At 36.8% G+C, this 25,685-nt stretch overlaps 1 protein-coding gene across 1 annotated transcript in view; it reads right to left on the bottom strand.

Annotated features, from left to right (window-relative positions):
- TTN (titin) overlaps positions 1-25,685 on the bottom strand; it is a 243,634-nt gene that overhangs the window by 110,598 nt on the left and 107,351 nt on the right. Inside the window, 39 exon segments of the mRNA XM_068949560.1 lie at positions 510-584; positions 1,151-1,246; positions 1,597-1,680; positions 2,176-2,259; positions 2,506-2,604; positions 2,830-2,982; positions 3,336-3,419; positions 3,676-3,759; positions 4,810-4,893; positions 5,871-5,954; positions 6,219-6,365; positions 6,719-6,802; positions 7,102-7,221; positions 8,603-8,686; positions 8,938-9,021; positions 9,127-9,679; positions 9,890-10,356; positions 11,119-11,268; positions 11,612-11,695; positions 12,376-12,456; positions 13,603-13,683; positions 15,004-15,114; positions 15,326-15,409; positions 16,057-16,134; positions 17,494-17,574; positions 17,770-17,853; positions 18,535-18,618; positions 19,305-19,385; positions 19,862-19,945; positions 20,883-20,963; positions 21,608-21,988; positions 22,207-22,290; positions 22,511-22,594; positions 22,837-22,914; positions 23,258-23,341; positions 23,537-23,635; positions 24,539-24,622; positions 24,838-24,942; positions 25,141-25,221. Of these exon segments, the coding sequence (XP_068805661.1) occupies positions 510-584; positions 1,151-1,246; positions 1,597-1,680; positions 2,176-2,259; positions 2,506-2,604; positions 2,830-2,982; positions 3,336-3,419; positions 3,676-3,759; positions 4,810-4,893; positions 5,871-5,954; positions 6,219-6,365; positions 6,719-6,802; positions 7,102-7,221; positions 8,603-8,686; positions 8,938-9,021; positions 9,127-9,679; positions 9,890-10,356; positions 11,119-11,268; positions 11,612-11,695; positions 12,376-12,456; positions 13,603-13,683; positions 15,004-15,114; positions 15,326-15,409; positions 16,057-16,134; positions 17,494-17,574; positions 17,770-17,853; positions 18,535-18,618; positions 19,305-19,385; positions 19,862-19,945; positions 20,883-20,963; positions 21,608-21,988; positions 22,207-22,290; positions 22,511-22,594; positions 22,837-22,914; positions 23,258-23,341; positions 23,537-23,635; positions 24,539-24,622; positions 24,838-24,942; positions 25,141-25,221 (4,710 nt within the window).

Raw genomic sequence — 25,685 nt, 5'->3', positions numbered from 1 at the left:
GAAAAATATAAGGGAGTACATAAGTCGTGGCCTATAGTATAAACTACAAAGGTTTGCTCATTTCATTATTCATTTGCAGCTATGGAAAGTTTTTTCGCAGAAAATTAAGTTACATTTTAGACAAACAGTAAATTAACTGTTTGAACAATGTTTTATATCTTTGGAATATTATAAAAAGCATTTAAATAGTATATTCATTAATTTTTTATTTCTCTCTAAGCAAAGAACTGAAGTGAGAATCTATACAAGTCACAAAATTCATAAAAACACTCTTATTCTTACTCTTCTGTGATCATCTGTCTTGCATCTTGTGAACTGCATTATGGAAAATTAAGGTGGACTTAAATATAAGAACATGAACATATACATCCAAAATTAGAGCCCACTGTTCAGCATAATCTAATAAAAACAGTATTTGATATTTGGGAGCAAATTAAAGAAGCAGAGAAATACAACTTTGGGCTCATGAGAAGCTTGAATGAGGTAAGATGCTCCTATCAGCTAGGTACCTTTAGCAGGTGGTGGCTCCAGTTTTGGAGGCTCAACGGGTTTTGCAGTCACAACTTTCTTCCTTGATTCAGGAGCTTAAAGAAAATAATTTGAATTTTACTGCACACAACCTTAGATTCAAAGAAGAAAATAATTGCTTCAAAAAACCCAAACAACTGATAATATTATTGACTTAATAGAAAGACAACAGATAGAAAGTTCAGATTCTTGTTAAGTAACTGTTTAGAAGAAGTCAGATGATCTGGAAGAAGCACAGCTGATCTGAAACCCACGTTTGTACAGTAGCACCAGCAAATTATTGCTGAGGATTCTTTTTATTTGTAAGAACATATCAAAGATGGACGAATATGTTTGTTAGAGACATAAGAATGTGTTAACTTTGTTAAGATATTTTTAAAATAAATTGATTTTTTCTGTAAGTATTGAAAAGAACCCATATAAACTGACTTGGCATAACATTGCTAACAATTCATAAGGGATTGACAATTAGTAAGGCTCACCATTAAACTGATAGTAAAGTAGAAGAAAAAAAGACTAAAAGTGAAATATTTTAAAGCACACGTTTCAGGACTCATCATACAATTTAAAAGGATTGTATGTTTGAATTCCCACTCTTAACTGTGGATTCAGACGCTTATACCTTTAAGTAGTTCTTTTGCCAACTTAATATCTTCTATTGGTGGAGCAGGTGCTGGTGGTTTTCGCTTTTCAGGAATCTTCTTTTCAGGTTCTGGCTCTTTAAATAAGATTAGGTAGATTTAGTATAAATTTACTACCACAGAAGCCAGGTGAAGAGTTGAGACAGAAAGATGGCTCTTTTTCTATTTCCAGAGAAGTGAATGAAAAAAATCTCATTGATTTAAATGGGATTATGAAAGAGCCTTAGGCTATTGCTTTGTTGCTAGCACAGACAGACATTCATGCTGACTTATTAAAAACAGGACTCATTTCCAACACATAATGACAGAAGAGGAAATACACTGAGACCTACAACATACAGGTACATGTGTGGAAAACAACAGAGCAAGAAAAAAATGCACAGCAATGAAAGGAAGGTTTCTGGCAGCCTCTAGTTACTTTGTATACCTTCAACAGGTAAAGGTTCTTCTACTTCTGCAACTGGAATTTCTTCTACTTCTTCAGGCTCAATCTCCTTCACGATTTCATATTCTTTAAAGAATATTGACAACTAGCGTAAGTTTCCAATGCAAGATCATTTCACATGACTATTATACAGGTATCATTTAAAAGAAAACTATTCTAATATAGACAGACAAACATGCTTTAGGTTAGGTAATCACTCAGTATCTGTTCATATGGTTATTTTTGCAGTTTATGCAAGTTTTTGAGAATAATACATGTATGAATGACTCAAGGCTGTGTGAAGGATAGTGTGTTTTTTATGTGTACAATAGACATTAAACAACACTGAATTTGTAAATGAGTCATTGCAATTGGAAAGAATACAAATTGGACATTGGAATGCTGCCAGTTCATTTAAGATCATAACAGCGATACTAATAATAGGTATTGCTTAAAAATAGGAAGTGAACAATTTACAAATGCTTAAATGGAAGAAGAAAGGACAACAGCTACATTAAATCTTATGATTGCAAGAACAGGACAAAGGATTTTCTTAACAATGATATCCATGACAACATATACCTTCAAGTGGTAGTGGTTCAGGTATAATAGGAGCAGCAACAGGTATTTTCTCCTCTGGGACAGCTTTCTCGGGCACCTCAGGCACTTTAAAAATATTAGTTCCTTTTATTTGCATGTATATAAATATATGCATGAAACATAAAAAAGGCAAAGACAACTAGCACATAGACTATCACAGTGAAAAATATTAGTATCAATCACCATGAAAGAATGTTTGTGCAGACCGTTTTTACCCAAAGTAGCTTAAATAGAACTGGCACATTTTATAAAAAATTTCAAGAAGTGAGAACAAGGTTTTCTTCTCAGGAGGTTCCTCCTGGCAATATGTACCTTTGGTTGGAGGAGGCTCTGCTTCTTTAAATTCTGGCTTTTTAGGTGTTGCAAAAGGCACTTTCTCTTCTGGGACAGTTCTCTCAGGCACTTCACGTGCTTTAAAGATATTAGTTAATTTTTACTTTTCTGAATATTAAGGTACATATATGCACAATATTGAAAAGTGCAATGACTCAAAAGAGTAAGATATTCAAAAGATGAAGACTAAAACTTTTAGTAACTGAATACCCACTCAGAGAGATAAGCATGGGTATATCAGCAAAACAAAGAAAAAAACAATCAGAAAATACAGCGGAGAGCCTTGTCACTGATGTCATGTACCTTTAAGTGGAGGAACTTCAGGTTTTTTAAGGACAGGCACAGGCTCTGGTTTCTTGGGCACAGGCACAGGCTTCTTGGGCACAGCCACAGGCTTTTGGGGAACAACCACTGCCACCTCCTCTTCTGGCTCTTCCTGCTCAATCACCTCAGGTGCTTTAAAGATATTAGTTCCTTTTACTTGACAGGGCTAAAGAGGCGCATACAGCATAATGGTGAGCAGCAAACCACAGAAGTAAGCCCTTGAAAGACTACCAGGGAGTCCTCTTCAGACAGCAGCTCTTCCCTCATGTGGGCTGTTTCCAGCAAAGAGCCAAAGTGTGGGCTTATGAGAAAGCGTTTGCTGACTCGCCCCACTCTCTTCCGCATGCACATACAGGTGCATATAGACAGAACAGGACCAAACACTGCTCACACACCTCCCAGCTGAACGCGGACAGGGCAAAGAGCATTCAATACAGCAATAAGCCAGTGGGCAAGGCAGGCTCTTTCAAGACACCCCTCTATACCTGCAGCTGGCGGAGCTTCTGGCTCTCTAGGCACAGCAACCGGTACCTCCTCTTCTGGGACCTCCTCCTCAGGCATCTCAGGCACTTCAAAGATATTGATGTGTTTCGTTTTACTTTGATGAAAACATATGCCAATCATAACAAACAACAGCGCAACACAGACGTCGTACATCACAACGGCCTGTTCGATACCTCACGCACACGTGTGGCACGTTTTACCCGGTGTGCACACCTTGCAAGTCTCAAACTCAAAACAGACATAGGCCAAGTGAGGGCAAGACAATACTTAAGAGAAGAAGATTAAGTATCTCCTTTGTTAAGATATTCATGGAGAAAGTACCTCTGGGTGCTGGAGGCTCTGGTGCTTTGGGAATGGCCACAGGTATTTTTTCTTCAGGAGCAGCCTTCCTGGGCACCTCAGGCACTTTGAAGATATTAGTAATAGTCAGTTATATATTAAACAGGAAGATGAACAGCAAAACGGCAAACAAGACGCATTCCAGGAAGAAATGAATTGGGCCCACAGCGTCGCCCAGCATCTCCACTCGCACACACATGCATACACTCATACAGGGTGATAATGCTGAATACGTTCCTGGAGAAAACTGGTGGCTGTGTTTAGATATGACTCCACGGTGAGGGTGTGAATTAAGATACCCCCTCTCCATATGTAGCAGACTTCCCTCCTTGTGAGGGGACACCATCATTCTCAGCCCTGCTGGAAGCTGGTGGCTCCATGGCAGCGACCTAAGCCCATGTCTTATCTATTACTGATCTTCACAGTGCAGCACTGCGCAGCCACAGAGTGAGGAATAAAAATCCCATAAGCATCATTGCTAGTTCTTTCCTTTTCCATTCCTATTGTTTGTTTATGCCATTCTCTTTACTAGCTTCTTTTCTTATCCTCAGAAGCTTTCTTCTTCCCTTAGCTTTCCTTCCTTGAGTCAACTTCCACAGCTCATATGATTCACTGGATTTAATAACCATCTCTTGCTCATTATGGCCTCTGAAATGACCAGAGGTCACTTTAAATACTTCATATGCTATCACTTTCTTTCACTGGGCTCGTATGTGCGTGCCTGAATTAAAAAAAAAAAAAAAGAATCTTTCAAAGTTGAAAGGTTCATGCCTTTTATATACACTCACTGAGGCTGTCTACAGAATCATGCAGACATTCACTGTGTCAATTTAATATTACAGATTTGGACAGTACTCTGACAAACACACAATCAAATTTTAAAATTTAAAATGCTAGTGTCTGGTCATTCAGAAGATGAAAATTAAGTAGCAAAGCCAAAACATCATTTGTGTATCTAGCATTTAAAATATGCTAGATAATTGAATACCCAATTCATATACGGCACAAAAAAAGTTTCAGGTAATCACAAATGGACAGGATAACAGACAGTGCAACATAAGATTTAAGACAGTAAGAAACAGTTGTCTTCAGGATGATGCGTGCACCAACAAGTACCTCGAATTGGTGCAGGTTCTGGTTTTTCTGGCACAGCTACGGGTATGCGCTCTTCCAGAACAGCCTTCCTGGGCACCTCAGGCACTTCAAAGATATTAGTATATTTTAGTTTTGTGGGGACTACAAACGCACAGGAAATTGTAAGACAAACAGTAACACACAAACGCAGTCCTATCTGAGACAGTGCTGGGGTTACATTCAGTTGTCACGTATACTTTGCTTCAAACATGTGCAATGACCAGGGTGTCAAATAGGTTCATGCAGGAGATGAGAATTCTGGTTTTAGCTGCAATTTTTGAGTCAAGGGGGAATGTAAAGCAGTATGCCCTTTTTGTAACAATTGAGCAAAGACCTGTTTATGGAATGCAAATGTATATGAAATCATCTGTCATGTATCATTCATGACTGGCCATTGTAACATCACTTTTGAAGATCCTTTGCTTTACTATTATCACTTCTTTCCATCAATAATTTCAGTTCTATACAACTCTACATTTTCAGTTTTCCACAGTTCCTTTCTTTGTAGATCACTTTGCCTACAGAAACGCATACTTCCTCTACTCTCCTTTGGCCTATAATAATGGTCCCTTCACATGCTAATGGGATCCTCAGCTGATGTATCTGACGTATCCACTTTTTTTGTTGTTTTTTTGGGGGAAAACCACCTTGGGTCACTGACTCAAACTTTTAGAGGGGTAGAGAACTGATACTGCTGCTGTCATCCATCAGTATGGACTGCTAGAAGGTTCAGGGATGCAGCATCACGTACTTTAAACTGAAGACACCTTTTCAGGCTTTTCTTCAGAACAAATAGCCATTCTTTTTAAACTAAGCACTCCTTAAATCTTAAATCATAAACTTTACAAATAGGTCAGTAAATTGCAGAAGTTTTTCAAGAAACTGCATCTAGTCATCACATCATGTTTTTGACATGCCACATTGCAATTTATATTCTTCACTCACATCTCTCAGACAGAGCATCACAAATAAAGTTAGTTCAATTAAGTCCAGGAGAACATGATGTGTCTTTCTTATATGACACTAATAATTATGACATGTACCTTTGGCTGGTGGTGGTTCTGGTTTTTTGGGTACAGCCACAGGCACTTTTTCTTGTGGGACAGCTTTCTTGGGCACCTCAAGCACTTTAAAGACATTAAATCCTCTTAATTTCACAGTAAAGAAAAGTACAAAAGATTATAACACTGATCACAAAATCAGGGAATTTAGATATTTGTAACACTGTAACATTCCACCAGGGTGCAGTTGGCTAGTCACTTAGGCAGTTTCAAGCATGAAGAAGGCAGGGGTAGAGGACACATGACAAATGTTACACAAAAGAAACGATATAAAAAGAAAGTATTAATCAAGACATGAAACAGAAAAACAGCTTCCCCCACAAGTTATACCTTTGGTTGGAGGAGGCTCTGGTTTCTTGGGCACAGGCACAGGTTTCTTGGGCACAGGCACAGGCTTCTTGGGCACAGCCACAGGCTTTTGGGGAACAACCACTGCCACCTCCTCTTCTGGCTCTTCCTGCTCAATCACCTCAGGTGCTTTAAAGATATTAGTTCCTTTTACTTGACAGGGCTAAAGAGGCGCATACAGCATAATGGTGAGCAGCAAACCACAGAAGTAAGCCCTTGAAAGACTACCAGGGAGTCCTCTTCAGACAGCAGCTCTTCCCTCATGTGGGCTGTTTCCAGCAAAGAGCCAAAGTGTGGGCTTATGAGAAAGCGTTTGCTGACTCGCCCCACTCTCTTCCGCATGCACATACAGGTGCATATAGACAGAACAGGACCAAACACTGCTCACACACCTCCCAGCTGAACGCGGACAGGGCAAAGAGCATTCAATACAGCAATAAGCCAGTGGGCAAGGCAGGCTCTTTCAAGACACCCCTCTATACCTGCAGCTGGCGGAGCTTCTGGCTCTCTAGGCACAGCAACCGGTACCTCCTCTTCTGGGACCTCCTCCTCAGGCATCTCAGGCACTTCAAAGATATTGATGTGTTTCGTTTTACTTTGATGAAAACATATGCCAATCATAACAAACAACAGCGCAACACAGACGTCGTACATCACAACGGCCTGTTCGATACCTCACGCACACGTGTGGCACGTTTTACCCGGTGTTGTTTAAAATATGCTAGATAATTGAATACCCAATTCATATACGGCACAAAAAAAGTTTCAGGTAATCACAAATGGACAGGATAACAGACAGTGCAACATAAGATTTAAGACAGTAAGAAACAGTTGTCTTCAGGATGATGCGTGCACCAACAAGTACCTCGAATTGGTGCAGGTTCTGGTTTTTCTGGCACAGCTACGGGTATGCGCTCTTCCAGAACAGCCTTCCTGGGCACCTCAGGCACTTCAAAGATATTAGTATATTTTAGTTTTGTGGGGACTACAAACGCACAGGAAATTGTAAGACAAACAGTAACACACAAACGCAGTCCTATCTGAGACAGTGCTGGGGTTACATTCAGTTGTCACGTATACTTTGCTTCAAACATGTGCAATGACCAGGGTGTCAAATAGGTTCATGCAGGAGATGAGAATTCTGGTTTTAGCTGCAATTTTTGAGTCAAGGGGGAATGTAAAGCAGTATGCCCTTTTTGTAACAATTGAGCAAAGACCTGTTTATGGAATGCAAATGTATATGAAATCATCTGTCATGTATCATTCATGACTGTTTGTTCAACGCTACTTTTTGGCAGTCGACATCATCTTTTTAGTTGTTATTTGGGCATTATACCAATTTTTTTCTACAATTTTACTCCTTCCTCTTTCTTTTTCTATCTTTTCATGCTTCCTTTCTTTTTTGCTTAGCATTTTCTTTCCTAGAAGAACTCTGGCTTCCACTCTAATCACTACACATTGCTTTCAACAGTTTTCTATTATTTTTATTTTAACGATTTAAATACTTAAAATATCATCACTGTGAGCTGGTACTTCACTTTATGAATCTCATTGTCTTTCTGATAGAGGGAATCTGGTCGTGATGGAATGTATACTTCTCTGTCCAGTGCCTAGGACTTTCTAAAAGAAATGATGCAGCACTCTGTCATTTTTGGCTGCATTATAGATTTAGAGTATCCTTAAATATTTATTTAATATTTCTATTATAAAATCTTTCATCCTCATTTTTCTGAATATGTAAAAAAGACTTAGAAAATAAATGCCTCTTATAAGGCTCAATGAATTAAGTGTCCTCAAGTACTTTACAACTCATTAGTGCTGTTCATATAGTACAACAACTTTACAAACCACAGATAGTGGAGAATATTGACTTATGACATAATACAGTGAAAATAATAATTAACAGCTTGATTAAAAGATTCTGCTCCATGATGCTACCCATGTCAACACAGATACGTGGAGGTATTTGCAATTATTTTGCTCTGTGTACAGAAAGAAATACTCTCTGCTGAAACCTTCAGTTTCTGCTTATTCTTTCTCTCTGCCCCTCCTCTCCTCTAACCCATAATAAAGATAACAATTTATACATCCACTCTTGTATTAGCATCCATAGAATTCTGGCATTTTCTGGTAGATTGGATTTCATCATACCTGCTTGACTGATTGCTATAGCCTAAAAAATCAAATATAACTTTTCAAAACTTGTTGAATATGCCAAAAAACAGTGCAACAAAAGTTTGAATGGGTTTAGTAGGGTAAACCCCATTTTCACACATTTTAGATATCAGAGCTGATAGGAAAAGATTAATCTAAAATGGGACTCAAAAAAAGTCTTCCTTATGATGATGTGGAAGAAAGGCATGTACCTTTAGCAAGCAGAGCTCCTGTTTTTTTAAGTACAGCAACAGGCACTCTTTCCTTTGGGAAAGCCCTCTCAGGCATCTCAGGCACTTCAAAGTTATTAGTCATTTCATTTTACAGTTAGAGTGCATCTAAACATCAGTGCACAAACTGAAGCATAGAGTACAATGGAAATGTTCAGAAGTAACAATCTGCCACTAATCAGTCAGTCAGCCACACACTCATGCTCAAACACCTTTTAAAGTCTCAGACTGGACATGACAGACAGAACAAAAGAGGTTAAAACAGTGCTTAAGAGAAGATTTGATGTGTTTATCATGATACCCACGATAATATATACCTCTGGTTGATGAAGGTTCTGGTTGTCTGGGAACAGCTACAGGAATTTTCTCTTCTGGGACAGCCTTCTTGGGCATTACAGGCTCTTTAAAGATATTAGTATCTTTTAGTTATGTATATTAAGCTTTAAAATGAGCAGTGAAACATACTACTTGAGAGAAAGAAAAGAGATCCTATTCATAAGATGTACCTTTAGCTCGTGGAGCTTCTCGTTTCTTAGGTATAGCAATAGGCTCTGGCTTTTGAGGCACCTTAGCTGGCGCTGGTTCCTCAGGTGCCACAACAGGCTCTGGTTCCTCAGGTGCCACAATACGCTCTGGTTTTTGGGGTGCTGCAGAAGGCTGTGGTTTTCGGGATACCAAAACAGGCTCTGGTTCCTCAGGTATCACAACAGGTTCTGGCCTTTGGGGTGCCGCAACAGGCTTTGTTTTTGGGGACACTGCAAAAGGCTTTGGTTTTTGGGAATCTGCAACAAGCTCTGTTTCTTCAGGTGCCACAGTAAGCTCTGATTTTTGGGGTGCCACAAAAAGCTTTGTTTTTAGGGACACCACAACATGCTCTGATTTTTGGTGTGCCACAACTGTCTTTAGCTCCTCAGGTGCCACAGTGAGCTCTGGTTCCTCAGGTGCCACAAGAGGCTCTGGTTCCTCAGGTGCCACAATGGGCCTTGGTTTGGGAGGCAAGACACGCTTTAGTTTTTGGGGTGCCACAACAGGTTCTGGTTTCTCAGGTACCACAACATGCTCTGGTTTTTGGGGTGCTGCAGAAGGCTGTAGTTTTCGGGGTGCCAAAATAGGCTCTGGTTCCTCAGGTGCCACAGCAGGCTTTGTTTTTGGGGACACTGCAAAAGGCTTTGGTTTTTGGGAATCTGCAACAAGCTCTGTTTCTTCAGCTGCCACAGTAAACTCTGATTTTTGGTGTGCCACAACTGTCTTTAGCTCCTCAGGTGCCACAGTGAGCTCTGGTTCCTCAGGTGCCACAAGAGGCTCTGTTTTTTCAGGTGCCACAATGGGCCTTGGTTTGGGAGGCAAGACATGCTTTAGTTTTTGGGGTGCCACAACAGGTTCTGGTTTCTCAGGTGCCACAGTTAGCTCTGGTTTCTCAGGTACCACAGCACACTCTGGTTTTTGGAGTGCCACAACATGTTCTTTCTCTTCTGGGGCCACAATAGGTTCTGGTTTTTGAGGAGCCAAAACATATTCAGGCTCCTCAGGTGCCATGAAATGCTGTGGCTTTTGGGGTGCTACAACAGGTTCTGGAATCTCAGGCACCACAAAAGGCTCCAGTTTTTGAGACATTGCAGCAGGTTCTTGTTTTCTAGGTGCCACAGAGGGCTTTGGTTTTTGGGGTGCTGCAGTCGGCTTTGGTTTTCGGAAAACTGCAACAGGTCCTTTCTCTTCCAGGAGAGGCGTGTCAGCCACTTCATGTACATAAAAGATATTAGTTCTTAAGCTAACAACTGCTCAGACATACATACCAAGTTTAAGTGAACCACATACCATAAAAACACAATTGTAATGGAAACATTAAAACCATCACAAGCATCCCTTATTTATGCTGGCCTTTTTCAGGATGGGTAGAGAAATTTTGGCTTTTCTCCCTCCACATGCACACACAGACACCTCACACCCTCACTCAGAAGTGAATGCATGCACTCACAGTATAACTTAAGCTGCAAGTAAAATTCATGAGAATTATAAACAAAATTGACAGAACAAAAGATATTAATAACTCTGCATGTAAAAAGCTGAAGACTCCTTCAAGAACTATCAGTGATGGCATCTAATTTTTCCTGGCAGAGCTTCTGGTATTTTAAGTACATCGATACTTTCTGCTCTTAGCTACTCTAATGGGTGCTTCCCCTTCTTTGACCATTATCAATTTAAAGATGTTAGTTGCATTTGTTTTCAACAACCTAAACATGTGCTAGGAAGAACAGCAAGTATAACCCCCAAATAGTATGAAGAACTGATGCATAAAATACAGGTAATTCAGACATCCCAGATTTGTCACTATTCATCAAAAAGAGTCGTGTATGTCTGTCTTACAGACATACATATGTGCAGGACTCATGGAACAAGAACAGCTTAGAATCTCAGAAAACAGAAGGCCTGGAAAATAGTAGTGGTAAAGAGAAGAGGAAAAATATTGTTATTATTGTTTTATTACTGTTGAGATTTACCTTTTGCGGGTAGAGGCTCTGGTTCTTCAGGCAAAGCCTCAGGTTCTGGGACAACTTCAGGTTCCAGTTCTTTAGGCACGACCTCAGGTTCTGGTATTTTAGGCACAGGTACTTTCTTTTCTGGAACAACTTTCTTCGGCATCTCAGGCTCTTTAAAGATATTTATTTGATTTACTTTTAGGAATTTGAAGACCAGGAATTAAAAAGGGAACAATAGCTCCAAGGTGAAAATTATCCAACAATTTTCTTTCAGAAAAAAGAAAAGAGGCTCAGATAAACCCCTTACGTATTTTTCATATTGCTTGACATGTACCAGTAATAGCCATTGTTGCTTACTTGGAGTTATTCACAACAGAAGATGACAACACAATTTGTAACTTTTATAAATATCAGAATATAAAAAAAGAAGATGATACAGATTTTAAAAGATAATACTCAGGGAAAATTTTCAGATGAAAATTTCTGTATGATTTTATCAGTTCGGAACACATACCTTTAGGTGGTGGCGGTTCTGGTTTTTTAGGAACTTCAATGTATACTTTTTCTTCTGGAACCACTTTCTTGGGCACCTCAGGCACTTTAAAGAAAGTAATTTATTTTATTTGTATGAAATTCAAACCTATGTCTGCAGTGCTAAAGACACTAAGAAAAAGTAGAACTCAAGGACATCAAAAATATCAGTGGTTTTGGACGTGAATATCAACTTTTTTCTTTGTCTACAGAAAATTCTCTCTGATATCTCTCTGAGTTAGTAGTCTCTTGCTGGGTACAGAAAGGCCAAGTTCACTCTCTCTTTATTTCTGTCGCACACATGCAAACACTAAAATTCACACAACAAAAATAATTGATAGATCTTCTATAGCAAAAAAAAGCCAGTATATTACAATAATACTCTAGAGAACAAATAGTTATTTTTCTATTCACCATTTGCAGCAGTTACCTTTGGCTGGTGGAGGTTCTGGTTTCTTTGGTACTTTGACTGGAACTTCTTCTGGGACCACTTTCCTTGGTACCTCAGGCACTTGAAAAATATTAATACCTTTTACTGTAAGAACTTCATAAGCAGCATCAAAGAATAACAGCAGAATAGTGTTAGTGAGGACACCAATTTCCCAGATCTTTTTTTTTTACCACGTTAACAGACTTGAAAAACCTTAGACAACAGAAGAAAATTCCAACAGAGGTCTTTGTTGTTGTTTTCTATAGTGTTACACTAAATGTTTTCCTTTCTGGTAATTGTTTCATAGTGAGAAATACCTTTAGCTGGTGGAACTTCTGGTTTTTTAGGCTCAGCAACAGGTACTTTCTCATCTGGGATTTTCTTGGGCACTTCTGGCACTAAAAAATTAATACGTATGTTAATGCTAAGAATTTAAATTTTTTGTAAATAGCATAACAGTGGGGGAAAAAAGCAAGCAAAAAGGACACCACACAGCATCAACTAGACATGCTACCCTTTCCCAAGTAGGCTTTTTGCTCTCAGTCTTATCGAGAGTCATTTGGGAGTATCAAGGGGAAAAGAGGCTGCTCCCCAAAAGGAAATATAAAAATCACAGTATATAAGGTAGAAAAGATGGAAAAACAGTATCAAAAAGGTTTCATCAGTGAAAGGAAGACAAATTATTGCCAAGGTTTTATTAATGACAAGTACCTTTAGCTGGTGGAACTTCTGGCTTTTTAGGCACAGCAACTTTGATTTTCTCTTCTAGAACCACTTCCTTGGGCACTTCTGGCGCTTTAAAGAAAGATTATTTTCTGTTATTATATGGAATTTTACAGCTAAGTTCAAAATTTTGGAGTAGAAATTGCAAATTATGAATGCTGTTAATGGAACCATTGTTTTAACATGTTTATTGACTTAAGTTTCCTTTATGTCCCTGTAAAATCTGAGGGAACACCTCAGAGACTTCCGAAGTTTTTTCTCCTCTTACATTAAGTTATTCTTCAATTTTAGTCAACTACCTCTCTGATTGCAATTTGACTAAGGTTGACACTGTTGTTTCTCCATTCCTGTTTACATTCTTCTATCCACAGTGACTTCTTTGCATCAATGTTTCATCTACAAATGGAGGGTTTTCCTCTGTGTTAGACCTGTGTCACTTATTCCGTACTTTGAAACGCTTAAGATCTCTTTTGGAGCTAACTTTTCATTGTCAGTTCAAAATATTTTAGATCACAGAAGCCCTGTTTTCTTGTTATATTTCTTCAAGGATCAGTCTCCTCTCTGTCCAATTTTTTCAGTATTTCTGACTCATTGGTACACTGATTATGGTTATGGTAAAAAAAAAAAAAGAGGATTTAGATTTTTCAAAACATTAGCATACGTAGAACTGTGGCCACAGAAAATAAAGGTAATGGAACAAGAGGTTTTTGAAACAGTAACACAACACCCCTCCCCCCCCATCCAAAAAAAAACTAAATTCAAAGAAACAAGGCAGAGATTGTTTTATCTTCCAAATTATATTTGTCTGTAGTGAAATCTACCTTTTGCTGGTGGTGGTTCTGTTTTTTTAGGCACCGCGACGGGTACTTTCTCTTCTGGGATTTTCTTGGGCACCTCTGGCACTTTAAAGAAAATAGTATTCATTTTTGTTATGTTTAAGATATTTAAAGATAGGTAAATTATTAACAAGAAACTCTCATAAGAAGCACATTAGAAAGATTCATTAGGCCAGATATGAAAAGAGATGTGTTATGCAAAAAAATGTTGTATACTGCTATATACTACTAGGAATTTTTGCAAATGAGAAATAAAGTTTCATTTGTTTTTTAATACAAACCCTAACGTCCCAGAGAAAGACAAATCTTTTCTTCGGAGTGCCACCATTGTCGACCTATATAGGTCATATATAGTTTGATATATATAGGTGGTGGTGCTATTGGCTTTTCAGACACAGAAACAGGAATTTCTCTTCTGAGACAGATTTCTTAGGTACCTCAGGCACTTTTAAAGATACCTGTGTACTTTACTTTTAAGATTTAGAAAAATAGAACATTAGGAGCAAGAAAAGTAAGACGAAACAAGTAGACATGAGCAGACACACTGACAAGAACTACGTGCTCAGAAATGTCTTATTGGTTGGATTCCTCTAGCAAAGAACAGTTTAACTTAATTATTTTGCCAGGGATCCTTTGTCATCCAGTGGTAACATGCCACACAAACTGGTAGTTCCAACAGGTTTCTAAAGAATCTGAATGAATTATAACAACTGGTTTCTGACCCTAATGCTATCTTCATTCAAAATTCCATCAGGTGACCACTATGTTTAATATGAGTACTGTGAAAGAGGAAGTGCATATACTTCCTGCTTGAGTATTGATGGAATTTTGGAGGCTATTCACAGTACCTATGAAATACCCATGAAGTGAAAAGATTTGTTCCATTAATCTCACTGCCTATTGACTCAGCTACAGTTTTCCTTATTATTTTCCGTCCTTTTGGCTGGTTTCTGACATAATTCCTGTGCCATAGAAGGAACAGCTAAACTCAACTAATTTCTAAGCATTTGACAACAATGACAAAACAAGAGACAGAAGAAACTTGAAAAAGGAGAAAGAAAGGGTATGCTGGCCTATACCTTTGGCAGGTGGGACTTCTGGCTTTTTAGAGAATGGGATAGGTTTCTTTTCAGGGACTGCTTTCTTGGGCACTTCAGGCACTTGAAAGATATTTAGAGATTTTAATTTCATGAATTTCAAGTACACATACAAATAAATAAGACTAGTAAAAGTATGAAAAGGGATGCACACAACATAAATGTCATAAATCTGACACGAGGACTACAAATATATTAAATTTTTACAATTTAGACATAGTTTAAGAGACATAATAGATTTTATCAGCAAAAGAAGACAAGACTCAATTTTATGAGTTTATCAGACTACCTGTAGGTGGTGGAGGTTCTGGTCCTTTAGGCACAGGACTGGGTTCTGGTTTTTTAGGCACAGCAATAGGTACTTTTTCTTCTGGAACAGCTTTCTTAACTACTGCAGGTGCTTTAAAGATATTAGTTCATTTTAAGAATTTATAAAGAGCAGAAAGATAGGTCATACATTAAAAACAAGTCGGTAATGTAAGTAAGAAAAGAATGAACATAAAGCTTAATTGCATTGAACAAGAACTAAACCATAAACATGAATAATCTAATTTTCCTGGAGTTCATTGCTTTGCAAACTGCAGTAAGAGATGAAGAAGAAGCTCATATACCTCTAGATGGTGGAGTCTCCTCTTTTCTCTGAACAGTAGAAACTTTTTCTTCTATGTAAATTTCCTCATAAACTTCATGCACTTGAAAGATATTAGTTTAGATAGTTTAAATTAATTCCAGATTAGTATCTTCATACAATAAGACAATGTGAAAGACAAATAACAAATAAAACCAAATATTCAAGCTTATTTAAAGACATACAAGTCTACTTCATATCTACCCTCAAAATTAGGCTCATTTCAATTGAGGGAATTTAAAAAAATTATATTCTACCCTACCCTGACCTCTGCAGGTTGTCAGAAGAAAGATCTGTGATATGCCCTAAACTGAGCTACTTCCTCAGATGTAGGGAAATGGTCTTCTCTATTTAAGCTTTGTCAGTTTGTCTTCTTTTTTTCTTTTCCTTGGACTGATCTCAAATAGCAGGGCCACTTTCTATTATCTTTTGCACTTAAAGCTAAACAAACACATATTTTTCCTCAAGAACAAAACCAGGTGACAGTATTTTAAAAAGTATTTTTATTAATTTCAAGTAAATTGTCTGTTTGTTCATAATACTTAATTTTCTTTCACAGTTTATTAAGCCCCACTGGAAACTCCATATTAACACTGTTGCTGCTAACTAAACTCTAGGTTACGGGTATGCAGAATATTCTCAAAGACATTGAAGAAATATATGTGAAACTCTCTCTTTTATCTTTCTAATCCCACTCAACATTTCTTTCCTCTTTAAAGTGTGGTACTTCTTCTTTAGGTATAGCAGGAGGTATTTTTAATTAGTGGAAAGCTTTCTTTGGCACTTCAGGCACTTAAAAATATTGGTTTATTTTAGAAATACACACCGAGAAATAAGTAGCACAGGTATGTAAAACAACAGAAAGTGCTACTAGAACAACACAAAAGTACATAGTATTAAGCAGTGAATGCAAAAAACTCAAATTTTCTGGAGTTCACTGTTTTTCACTGTTTTGTTATAGGTGTGAGTCCTCTCTTCTCTGAAAAGATAACTGTTAGCTTTTTTTCCCTGTGAGACAACCTTCAGGAATTTTGGGAATTTAAGGGTAATGTTTTTCTCTGAAATGCCAAAATTACCTAAAAAACCTTAAAACTCATACACACCCATACAAAGTAAAATTTCAGTGAGAGTAACTAAATATTGTACCTCCAGCACCTATAATGTTCCTCAGCTGTGGAACTTTATCTTATTACAAAAATATGTTTCCACGAAAATTTTTTTTTGGGGGGGGGGGTTGTATTTTTTTATATTTGATCTGAAATCTTAATCATTTTTTGGACTCTGTTAGAGCCACTGACTTGCCTGGAAAAAGTGTTGTGCTTCTGGGAACAAAGTCCTGCCACAAACTCTTGGATATATTTTTCACACTGACAGGGAAATGGATCAAGAAGTCAAGAAACATAAGGCTAATCCGTGGCCCTGCTATGAATTGCCTGTTTACTTTAATTTCTTTGAGAGTCTTTGTCTGATTTTGTCTTTTTAGAGGTTAAACTCTTGATGCAGAATGTATCAATCTGCAGAATGCTTGAACAGCCCCTAGCACAAGACAAAAGGAAGAACCTATAGCAAATGCTCATTTAATTTTTTTTCTTGGATGAGGAATTATTCTATCTTATAATTACTCATCAGTTTAATGTATGAAGAAAACCATTGATATATTTTGATTTCTTTGCAATGTTTTGCAAAATGACTACACATCTTCAGTCTCTGATCTCCCAGCATGCATACTCTCTTTCTTAGTTTAAAACAAAATTCTAGATTTAGTCTTACAACAATGGATCAAATGGAAGAAAATAGTGTATATGGTCACGTTCTTCAGGAAAGTGCAGGGAGTGCACTTAGAGAGTGCACAAAATCCAGATTTTCATTTTCATAGAAATGTAAGATAACTAGTTTTACTTCCCATATACGTACTCCTGTTACAATCTCTACTCATGTGCCCAGACTTATGGATGTTAGTAAATGATTCTAAGGTTCAGGAATCTATAAATATCTATAGCTATCTCTGTCTATTTATTAATGGTTACAGCATCAGAATGCAAACTATTGGCACAGGGTCTCCTCTAGTGCAGTAAATTAGCATGTTGGATTTCTCACTTAGGACATCAAATTTGAAAGAGACTAGAGAAAATTGATTTGGACATTATATACCTCTAGCTGGAGGAGCTTCTTCTTTAGGTACAGCAGCAGGTATTTTCTTAGGTGGGACAGCTTTCTTTGTCACAGCAGGTACTTCAAAGATATTAGATTCTTTAAGAATATTATCATATACAAAGTGTAAGTAACAAAGACAGACACATAGCATTTAAAGGAACATTAGAATGAACACATTAATTAATTGATTGGAACAAAAATGGAACGATAAAGATGAATAACTGACTCACAGGGCATGTGCTACTTTATACATTACTTGAATAGTTGGTTTACCTTTAGCTGCTGGAGCTTCTCGTTCACTAGGAATAATAACAGGGACTTTTGCTTCAGTTGGAACTTCCTCATAAACTTCAGGCTCTTCAAAGATATTAGTTTATTTTACATATTTTAATGATATTTACAAGCCAAGATTAGAAAGACAGCTTATAAAGCAAACACACAGACGTGTACATGAACAATGAGTTGTTTGAAGGTAAATTATTTAAATATCCTGATATTTAAATATCCTAAATTACTTAAATAGCCTGAACATTTAGCTGCTATTGCTACGAGTGATTATTCCTAATTAGTAAAATACAAATTTATAAAAATATTTGTTTTCTTTTTACTTTGTACTGTATACTAGATAGAACATGTAACTGAATTTCATATTTCCTCATCTGGAGTTAGTTAGCTATCTATATACCCCAGCTCAGCAATGAATTAAGTCACAGTCAGGATGGCACTTAGGCAGTGTTTTCTTAAGTTAATTCATTTGGTTCAATGCTGCTAAAGTGCTTTCCTGGATCAGAAACTTAGCTTTTTCTGTTTTTTATGGATCTTTCTCCCAGCAACAAAGGAGAAAAGAACATTTTAAATATGCTAAACTATGACTGTTTTTCTGAGGAGAGAGGGTCTCAAAGACATGGAGGGAAATCACTTTTAAGTAAATAAAAAAAATTTCAATTGACAACACTTTTTTGTTCTACAGAACACCCTAGAGCATTAATCGGTTTATTCTTTGCAGTTTACTGCTTGGTAATTGGTTCACTGATGTACCTTCAAAGGAAAAAGGTTCCTCTTCTCTAGGAATTACAGTAGGTACCTTCTCTTCAACAGCAGCCCTCTTATGAGCCTCAGGCACTTTAAAAACATTAACTTTCTTTTAGTAACCTCAAAATCATTTGCAATTTTAAAAATCAAAATCATAAATAAAACCAGAAAACAAAACATCCTAATAGGAAAGTTCTCTTGAGGTCTCCAATACTGAGCATTTCTGTAGGAGAAATATTATGCAGTTCTAAAACTAGCTTGCTGGAGTAATTAATTATGTGAAGAAATGTATCGGTTCTGCTCTCAAAGAGTACAAGTCATTTGCTATTTTCACTGTATCCTCATGCTTTTCCCTCTGATACATGGAACTGCTTTAATGGTTTTAACTTACTAGCTTTCATCGTATCCCTGCTCGACGAATATCATGACCAATATATTAACTTCAAAACCTCAGTTTAAACTAAATTCACAGTTGTAATCCGAAAATAAAAAGCACTGAGGTTTTAATATACTGGTGGTATAAGTAGTGATGCCTCCTCAGCACGTTTCAGTTGATAAATCAGTGTAGCACACATATACCAGCACACTCTCCAGCCTGTATACATCACATATATGAAAGAGTTTTCGGTTTATCACTCAGAATAGAACCTGCAGCTAGGGATTAGATGCCTTTGCCATGACATAAATAACATTAGGATCATTTTAAAAGATGTTAGTTGGCAATAAAGATACAAATATTTCCTTTCCATAAAATCTCATATCAAAAGTTCCTCTACCTTTCAGTGGTGGAACTTCTATTTCAGCTGCATGTATAGGTTTCTTTTCTTCACGGATAGCTCTTTTGAGAACACCAGGCCCTTTAAGATATTATTTAGTTTTAGGGCTTTTAAAGTTATTTGGAAGAAGTTAGAAAGAAGACGAGCAAATCTAACAAGGCCGATTCATGAAACAACAAAGAACATTTGAAAGAACATTTATGTTAATTTTGAAGATTAGACAGAAGAATAACATATTAAATACATATTAAAAACATTTTCTTGAAAGACAGATATAGTTTTGGATTTTTGAATCTCCTCCTTTTCAGAAGAACCAAAAATACTCCTTGTACTGCTCTCTTAGGTAGCTTAAGGACAGAGCATGCATTTTTTTAAAGGAACTTCACATATTTTCAATAAATGACTTGAAACAAACAGGCAAAAAGACTTAGTCACAAACAGCTGAAAAACGTACCACGGCGACATAATACATACACATATCTTTCTCAACAAATAATGAAGATGAAAGATTGAAATTAGAGCTCATTATTCATGGGTACAATAAAGAGGAAGTATACCTTTAGCTGGTGGAGCCGTTTCTTTTTCAGGAACAGCAGGTGGCACTTTTTCTTTTGGAACAGGTTTCTTTGGCACTGCTGGCACTTTAAAGACATTGTTTTTTAAAGAATTTTTGCAGCATGAATATTATGTAAGAATAAAAGTTAAACAAAAACAAACAATGCAAAAAGTCAAAGAAGTTAAAAGATTACAAAACACAGTGTCCACACTTGCTAATGCTGGCGACCTTGCAGGCCATCCCTTTGCCTCCTGATTCTGGTTGGACAATTTTGTTTGGATATGCATGGCTAGAGTCTTCAGTATTCACTGAAAGAAAACACTGCTCTTGTTTGGTGAACTTTTGATTAGGATAATCCATAATAACTACTTCATGGACTATCAGCTGTAATTGATGACAGCTTGAAATATATTAAGGTTTCCACTTCCTATCAGGTAACTCTAAGTCTTTAAGCAAAAATAAAACCCCATCCCACTGATTTCATTATGACAATTTGCATGAGAAACAACTGTAAAAATTAGCACAAAATGTGTTTCTGGCAAATCTAGTGCTTTGAATAGAAAATTAGAGAACTCCAGGCTAGCACAGAAATTCTACTTCCATCCAGTGACAATTGCTATTCATGACATTCATCTTTTGTACAGCCTCCTACAGGAAACACATATTAGGATTGTATGCACTCCAGCTTGTCATTAGGGTTGAAAAGGGTCCTTGATTTTTAGGACACTATGGGAAACTAGGATTTGATTGACATAGTATTACTACAAAGGATCATGGTACAGCTTAACGCACCTTCATTAATTTTTGTAACCACTTGTTTTCAATAATTAGGAAATTTCATTAATATTGTGATGACAAAGAATTGAATCTTGAGAAATCTCCCTCACCCCATTCCTTTGTCTTCAGGAAGAAAGTCATTTTCTTCCATTTTAATTTGTTGAAGAAAGGTTTTTCTGAGGGGCAAGGCAGATTCTGAGACGGTAGAGGGCTTTGTTTTTAAATTTATCTAGTGGCTAATGTACCTTTAGCCGGTGGAGCTTCTTTTTTAGGAACAGGAACAGGCACTTTTTCTTCTGGTAGAGGTCTTTTAGGCACCTCAGGCACTTTAAAAAATGTTTCATTAGGGATTTTTAGATTATTTACAAAGAATTTCAACAGAAACAGCACAATCGTTCATCCATAGAAGAACCATCCCATCATATATGCAGAGACAAGGAACAGCTACTTAGCTCAGAGTTCGTGAGCAACGAAAGCTAAGGAATATTGCTTTATGTCTCTCTGGTGTATTTTAGATGCACTTTCTGTTTGGCATGAGGGATCCTATAATTTTATAATCATAAAATTAAATAATAAGAAGGAAGGCCCTAACTGAGTTTTAAGAACTCTGTAACTCACAGGCATTAAACGAGGCAAGGGAAACAAATATTGACGCATTAAACTATTGAATCTAAACTGAAGCTGAATTGCATCAAGGAATTATCATTTACTTTGCACATGTCACACCTAAACTAGCTCATTTTAGGCAGTCCAATGGAGAATCTTCCCATTCCACTTTGAAGGGAAAGAATCCTTAGAAGGGACGGAATAGGAGAGAAATAATCTTTGAGTGGATTTTTTATCATCAGCGGCAGACACACATAGGAATACGAGTGGGGAAAAACATAAATGAACACCAAAAGGAGGCCTAAGCTGTAGCTGGAAACTCAACAAATAGCAGTAAGAATAAAGAAATCATGAGTTGATGTACCTATAGTCGGTTGGACTTCATAAGCTTCCTCATACACCTCCTCAGGCTTCTCATAGATCTCTTCCTGCTCCTTAAATTCATACTTTTCATAGATAGCTTCCCTTTCTTCAACTTCCTCTTCATATTCTTCTTGTTCCTGAACTTCCTCATATCTCTCAGGTTCTTCAGCTTCCTCATATGCCTCAATTTCTTCAGTTTCCTGAACCTGCTCAAAGTCTTCAGTACTGTCATATGTCTCATATTTCTCGTACTCCTCATATATATACTCATATTTCTCCACCGCAGGAGCAGGAACAGGAGCAGGAGCAGGAGCAGGAGCAGGAGCAGGAGCAGGAGCAGGGACTCTTTCTTTGCGGACAAGTTTCTTGGGTACTTCAGGCACTTTTAGAGATAGTGTTATTGTTACTACCTTAAAATTATTTAAAATTTTTTACAGTTAGCTAAGACAGTCCATGCAGAACAGAAACTATACTTGATAACCACAAGTATAAGTTACAATAAAGTAGAATATGCTCTTGAAACAGTAAATATATTCTAAAAGATTTTAGAAAGGAAGAGGAAAAACAAATCTTTGCGAAGAATAAGAAGTGAATCTGTACCTTTAGTTGGTGGAGGTTCTTTGGGTTTAGGGACAGCAGGTGGCACTTTCTCTTCTGCAACAGGCCTTTTTGGCACCTCAGGAACTTTAAAGATATGGTTTTCTTTTAGGAATTTTAAAAATCTTAAAGCAGTATGAGTAAATGACACAGGAAACAAAGCTTTACAGTTTTACAATCTAAACTTTGATACCGAAGAGTTTAACATAAACTAGGACAGAAATTTCGTGACAATGACAAAGTTAGAAAGAAGGTCAAGAATATTTTTAGTACGTATAATAATAATCATAATTGGAAGGACATCTACCTTTTGCAGTTGGAACGTCCACTTTTTCAGGCTGGGCAACAGGTACCTTCTCTTCAGGAACAATTTTCTTAGGCACCTTTGGTACTTTAAAGACATGATTTTACATCAGTGTTCTTGTTGCACAATTTTTAAAACAGAACACGTACAAACCAGAAACTTATGAACAGCAGAACAGAAACTTACAAATAAACAATACAGTGGCAAATATAATACAAGACAGACATATGAAAATATCTTGTGCCGAGTTCAACTTGAAGAATGTTATCCACTAATGATAACTTTCCACATTTACAACAACATTTACAAAAATTTACAAACTGCAATACCTTTAGCTGGTAGAGCTGGCACCTTTTTAGGAACAGGAACTTTCTCTTCAGGAACAGGTTTCTTAGGCACCTCGGGCACTTTAAAGACATTTTTTTTGTTTTAAGAATGTCATTGGGCAGTAATATTAGAAAGGCAACACAAAACATACACAAACATATAAACTGGAATAAGAACTGTTTTGCAGGATGTTTTAAAGATGAAATTGAAATATAAACAAAAGACACTTTATCCAGAGAAAGATCTCTTCAGAAAGTCAAATTATTATATAAGTTATTTTTTGTTAGAAATTTGATAGACTATCCTAGACATCAAAACAGAAAAGACAGCATGTGCACAAAAATAACATAAATTAGAAAAAAATGTATAGATGTGGAATGATAATAAAAACACAGATTAATTTCCTAGGTATCAATCATGTACCTTTTTCTGGAGGAAGCTCCAGTTTTTCAGGAGTAGGTACAGGTATTTTTTCTTTTGGAACAGGTTTCTTAGGAACCTCCGGCTCTTTAAAGAAATTATTTTGCAAATATATTTTAAATTTACTTTCAAAGCATTAAAAACATTAAAAAACACAAAATAAGACCAGAAACTTCCCCCAAAGATCATTATGATTTATATGCAATTTAGAACAAGAAATAAAGATGAATCTAAACAAGCCCAAAAGATCTCCCTGGTAACTTGCAAGAAGAGAGGGTGTACCTTTTGCTGGTATTTCTGGAATGATTTCCTCTTCTTCTTCTTCAGGAACAAAAATGGGAAGCTTTTCTTCAGGTACAACTTTCTTTGGCACCTCAGGCACTTTAGAGATATTATTTTATTTTAAGAACTTTACTTTTGCAACATTCCAAAGAAAAATTGACAACATAAAACATAAGGACCTCAACTTTAAAATAACAACGGTAATTGACATAAAGAAAATTCTATTAGTTATTTTCCCCTCTTCTCCTAAAAACAGCAAAATGGATGTGGGTTATATGAATTATATGAGGCTTAGCTCTCCATGCCCAGTTCTTAACTACACTGCATCACTGCTGACCTTAAACATTAGTAACATATGCTATAAAAGAGGTTGTAGAAAATTAATGGCACTTAATTTTTTACACAAAAAAGTGTCTGCTTTCCAATTTTTTTCTAAATAAGTCAGCTGCCTTGGTAGAAATTGTTCAGCGTCAAAGGGTAATCTCTGCAACAATCTGCCTCCACTTTGAATTTCACATTTAGGGTTCATCTTCCAGCTACTCACAGGGTCACCTGAGTTTTGATTTTCTTTTTGTATCAGTTTAGCTAATAGGCTTGAGAATTGAACATACACTGTAAAGATATGTGTCAGAATGATCTTGCTGACCAGAAGAGTTTCCTGATAAAAGTCCATAGGTCATTGTTCCAGGTATTTTGTTTAAACATTATGCCAAGGGAACACTAATTCTGAGTAATGATATCACAATGCATCATTTTATTCAAGGCAGATCTTAAAATGAAAAACAAATAGATCATTCAAGGTCTGAGTCTCAGCCTCCTGAAGTCAAAAACAAAACAGACAATCAAGCCCTATCTAAGACCTAGCATTTTTTGCTGCAGAGGATCATCAAGGTGCTAGAACCAAGGATCTGGCTTTACATGAGTACAAACTATGAGTTTTAAAGTAAGATTTCATAGAACTATGAAAACATAATTGTCTGCATATATTACAATATGATATACCTTTAGCTGGTGGAAATTTCTTTACTTTAGGAACGGCAACAGGCACTTTTTCTTCTGGGACAGCTTTCTTGGGCATCTCTGGTGCTTTAAAGACATCATTTTGTAAAGAAATTTTCAATTACTTTTAGACCATCAAAACCACTAAAAACATAGAGCAAGATCACAAACAACCAAAAGATGAAGAAAACTCTCTCAAAATGATAATTAAGGTCTACATCAAACTTAAAATGAATAGAGATGAAGATAGCTTAATGAACTGGAGAGAGCTCTCTGATAACTTTCAAGAAGGAATGGTGTACCTTTTTCTGGTATTTCTGGAACAGCTTCCTCTTCCTCTTCCTCTACCTCTTCCTCGGCAACAAAAACTGGTACCTCTTCAGGAGGAGGTTTTGGTATCTCTGGCACTTCAAAGATAGTATTTAATTGTAGGAGACTTACAACATCACACACAGATCACTCTGTACATGACATCAGAAACTGACAGGTCACACAGAAGCTGAAGCATATGAATTAGCAAGTACATTTAACACAAACTGCTACCATACACCCGCTTAATTCTAGTAAGACGCATCATTCGTATGTTTAGTTATGAGAAAAGATACCTTTGGCTGGTGGAGGTTCTGGCTTTTTAGGCACAGGAACAGGTACTTTCTTTTCTGGAACTTTCTTGGGCACTTCAGGCACTTTAAAGACATTTTTGTTCAAGAAATTCATTTTCAGTGTCACATAAAACAAAGTAAAATGATAACATAACTGACATTAAGATAACTACACAAATATGTTAAATTTAATTTTGTAAGAAAGATAACATTGATTTTAAAAGTGGGTGGTTTATCCACAGATTCACATAACTATAAATTTAGAAACATATAAACTATAGAATTAAAAGTTGATGTAGTAAGGTTAAGGGGGGAATCTGGCTGTTTAGGTACATTACTTACCTTCGGAATAGCTATTTTTGCAAGAGTGAGTATTTTAAAAACATTTAGATATATAAATAACTATTATCCTTTATTCCACTTCAAAAGAGAGACACAACACAAAACACAAATGCGTAAATTTGCAAAGTGTAGAACAAACATATGACTAACAGAAATGATCACACATAACATCAGTGAATGGTTCCAGATCAAATGCATTAGGAAGA

Source organism: Struthio camelus, chromosome 6, assembly GCF_040807025.1.
Source record: "Struthio camelus isolate bStrCam1 chromosome 6, bStrCam1.hap1, whole genome shotgun sequence".
Lineage (NCBI taxonomy): Eukaryota > Metazoa > Chordata > Aves > Struthioniformes > Struthionidae > Struthio > Struthio camelus.
Note: the sequence above shows the minus strand (reverse complement) of the source record. Positions and strands in the feature narration are given on the sequence as shown.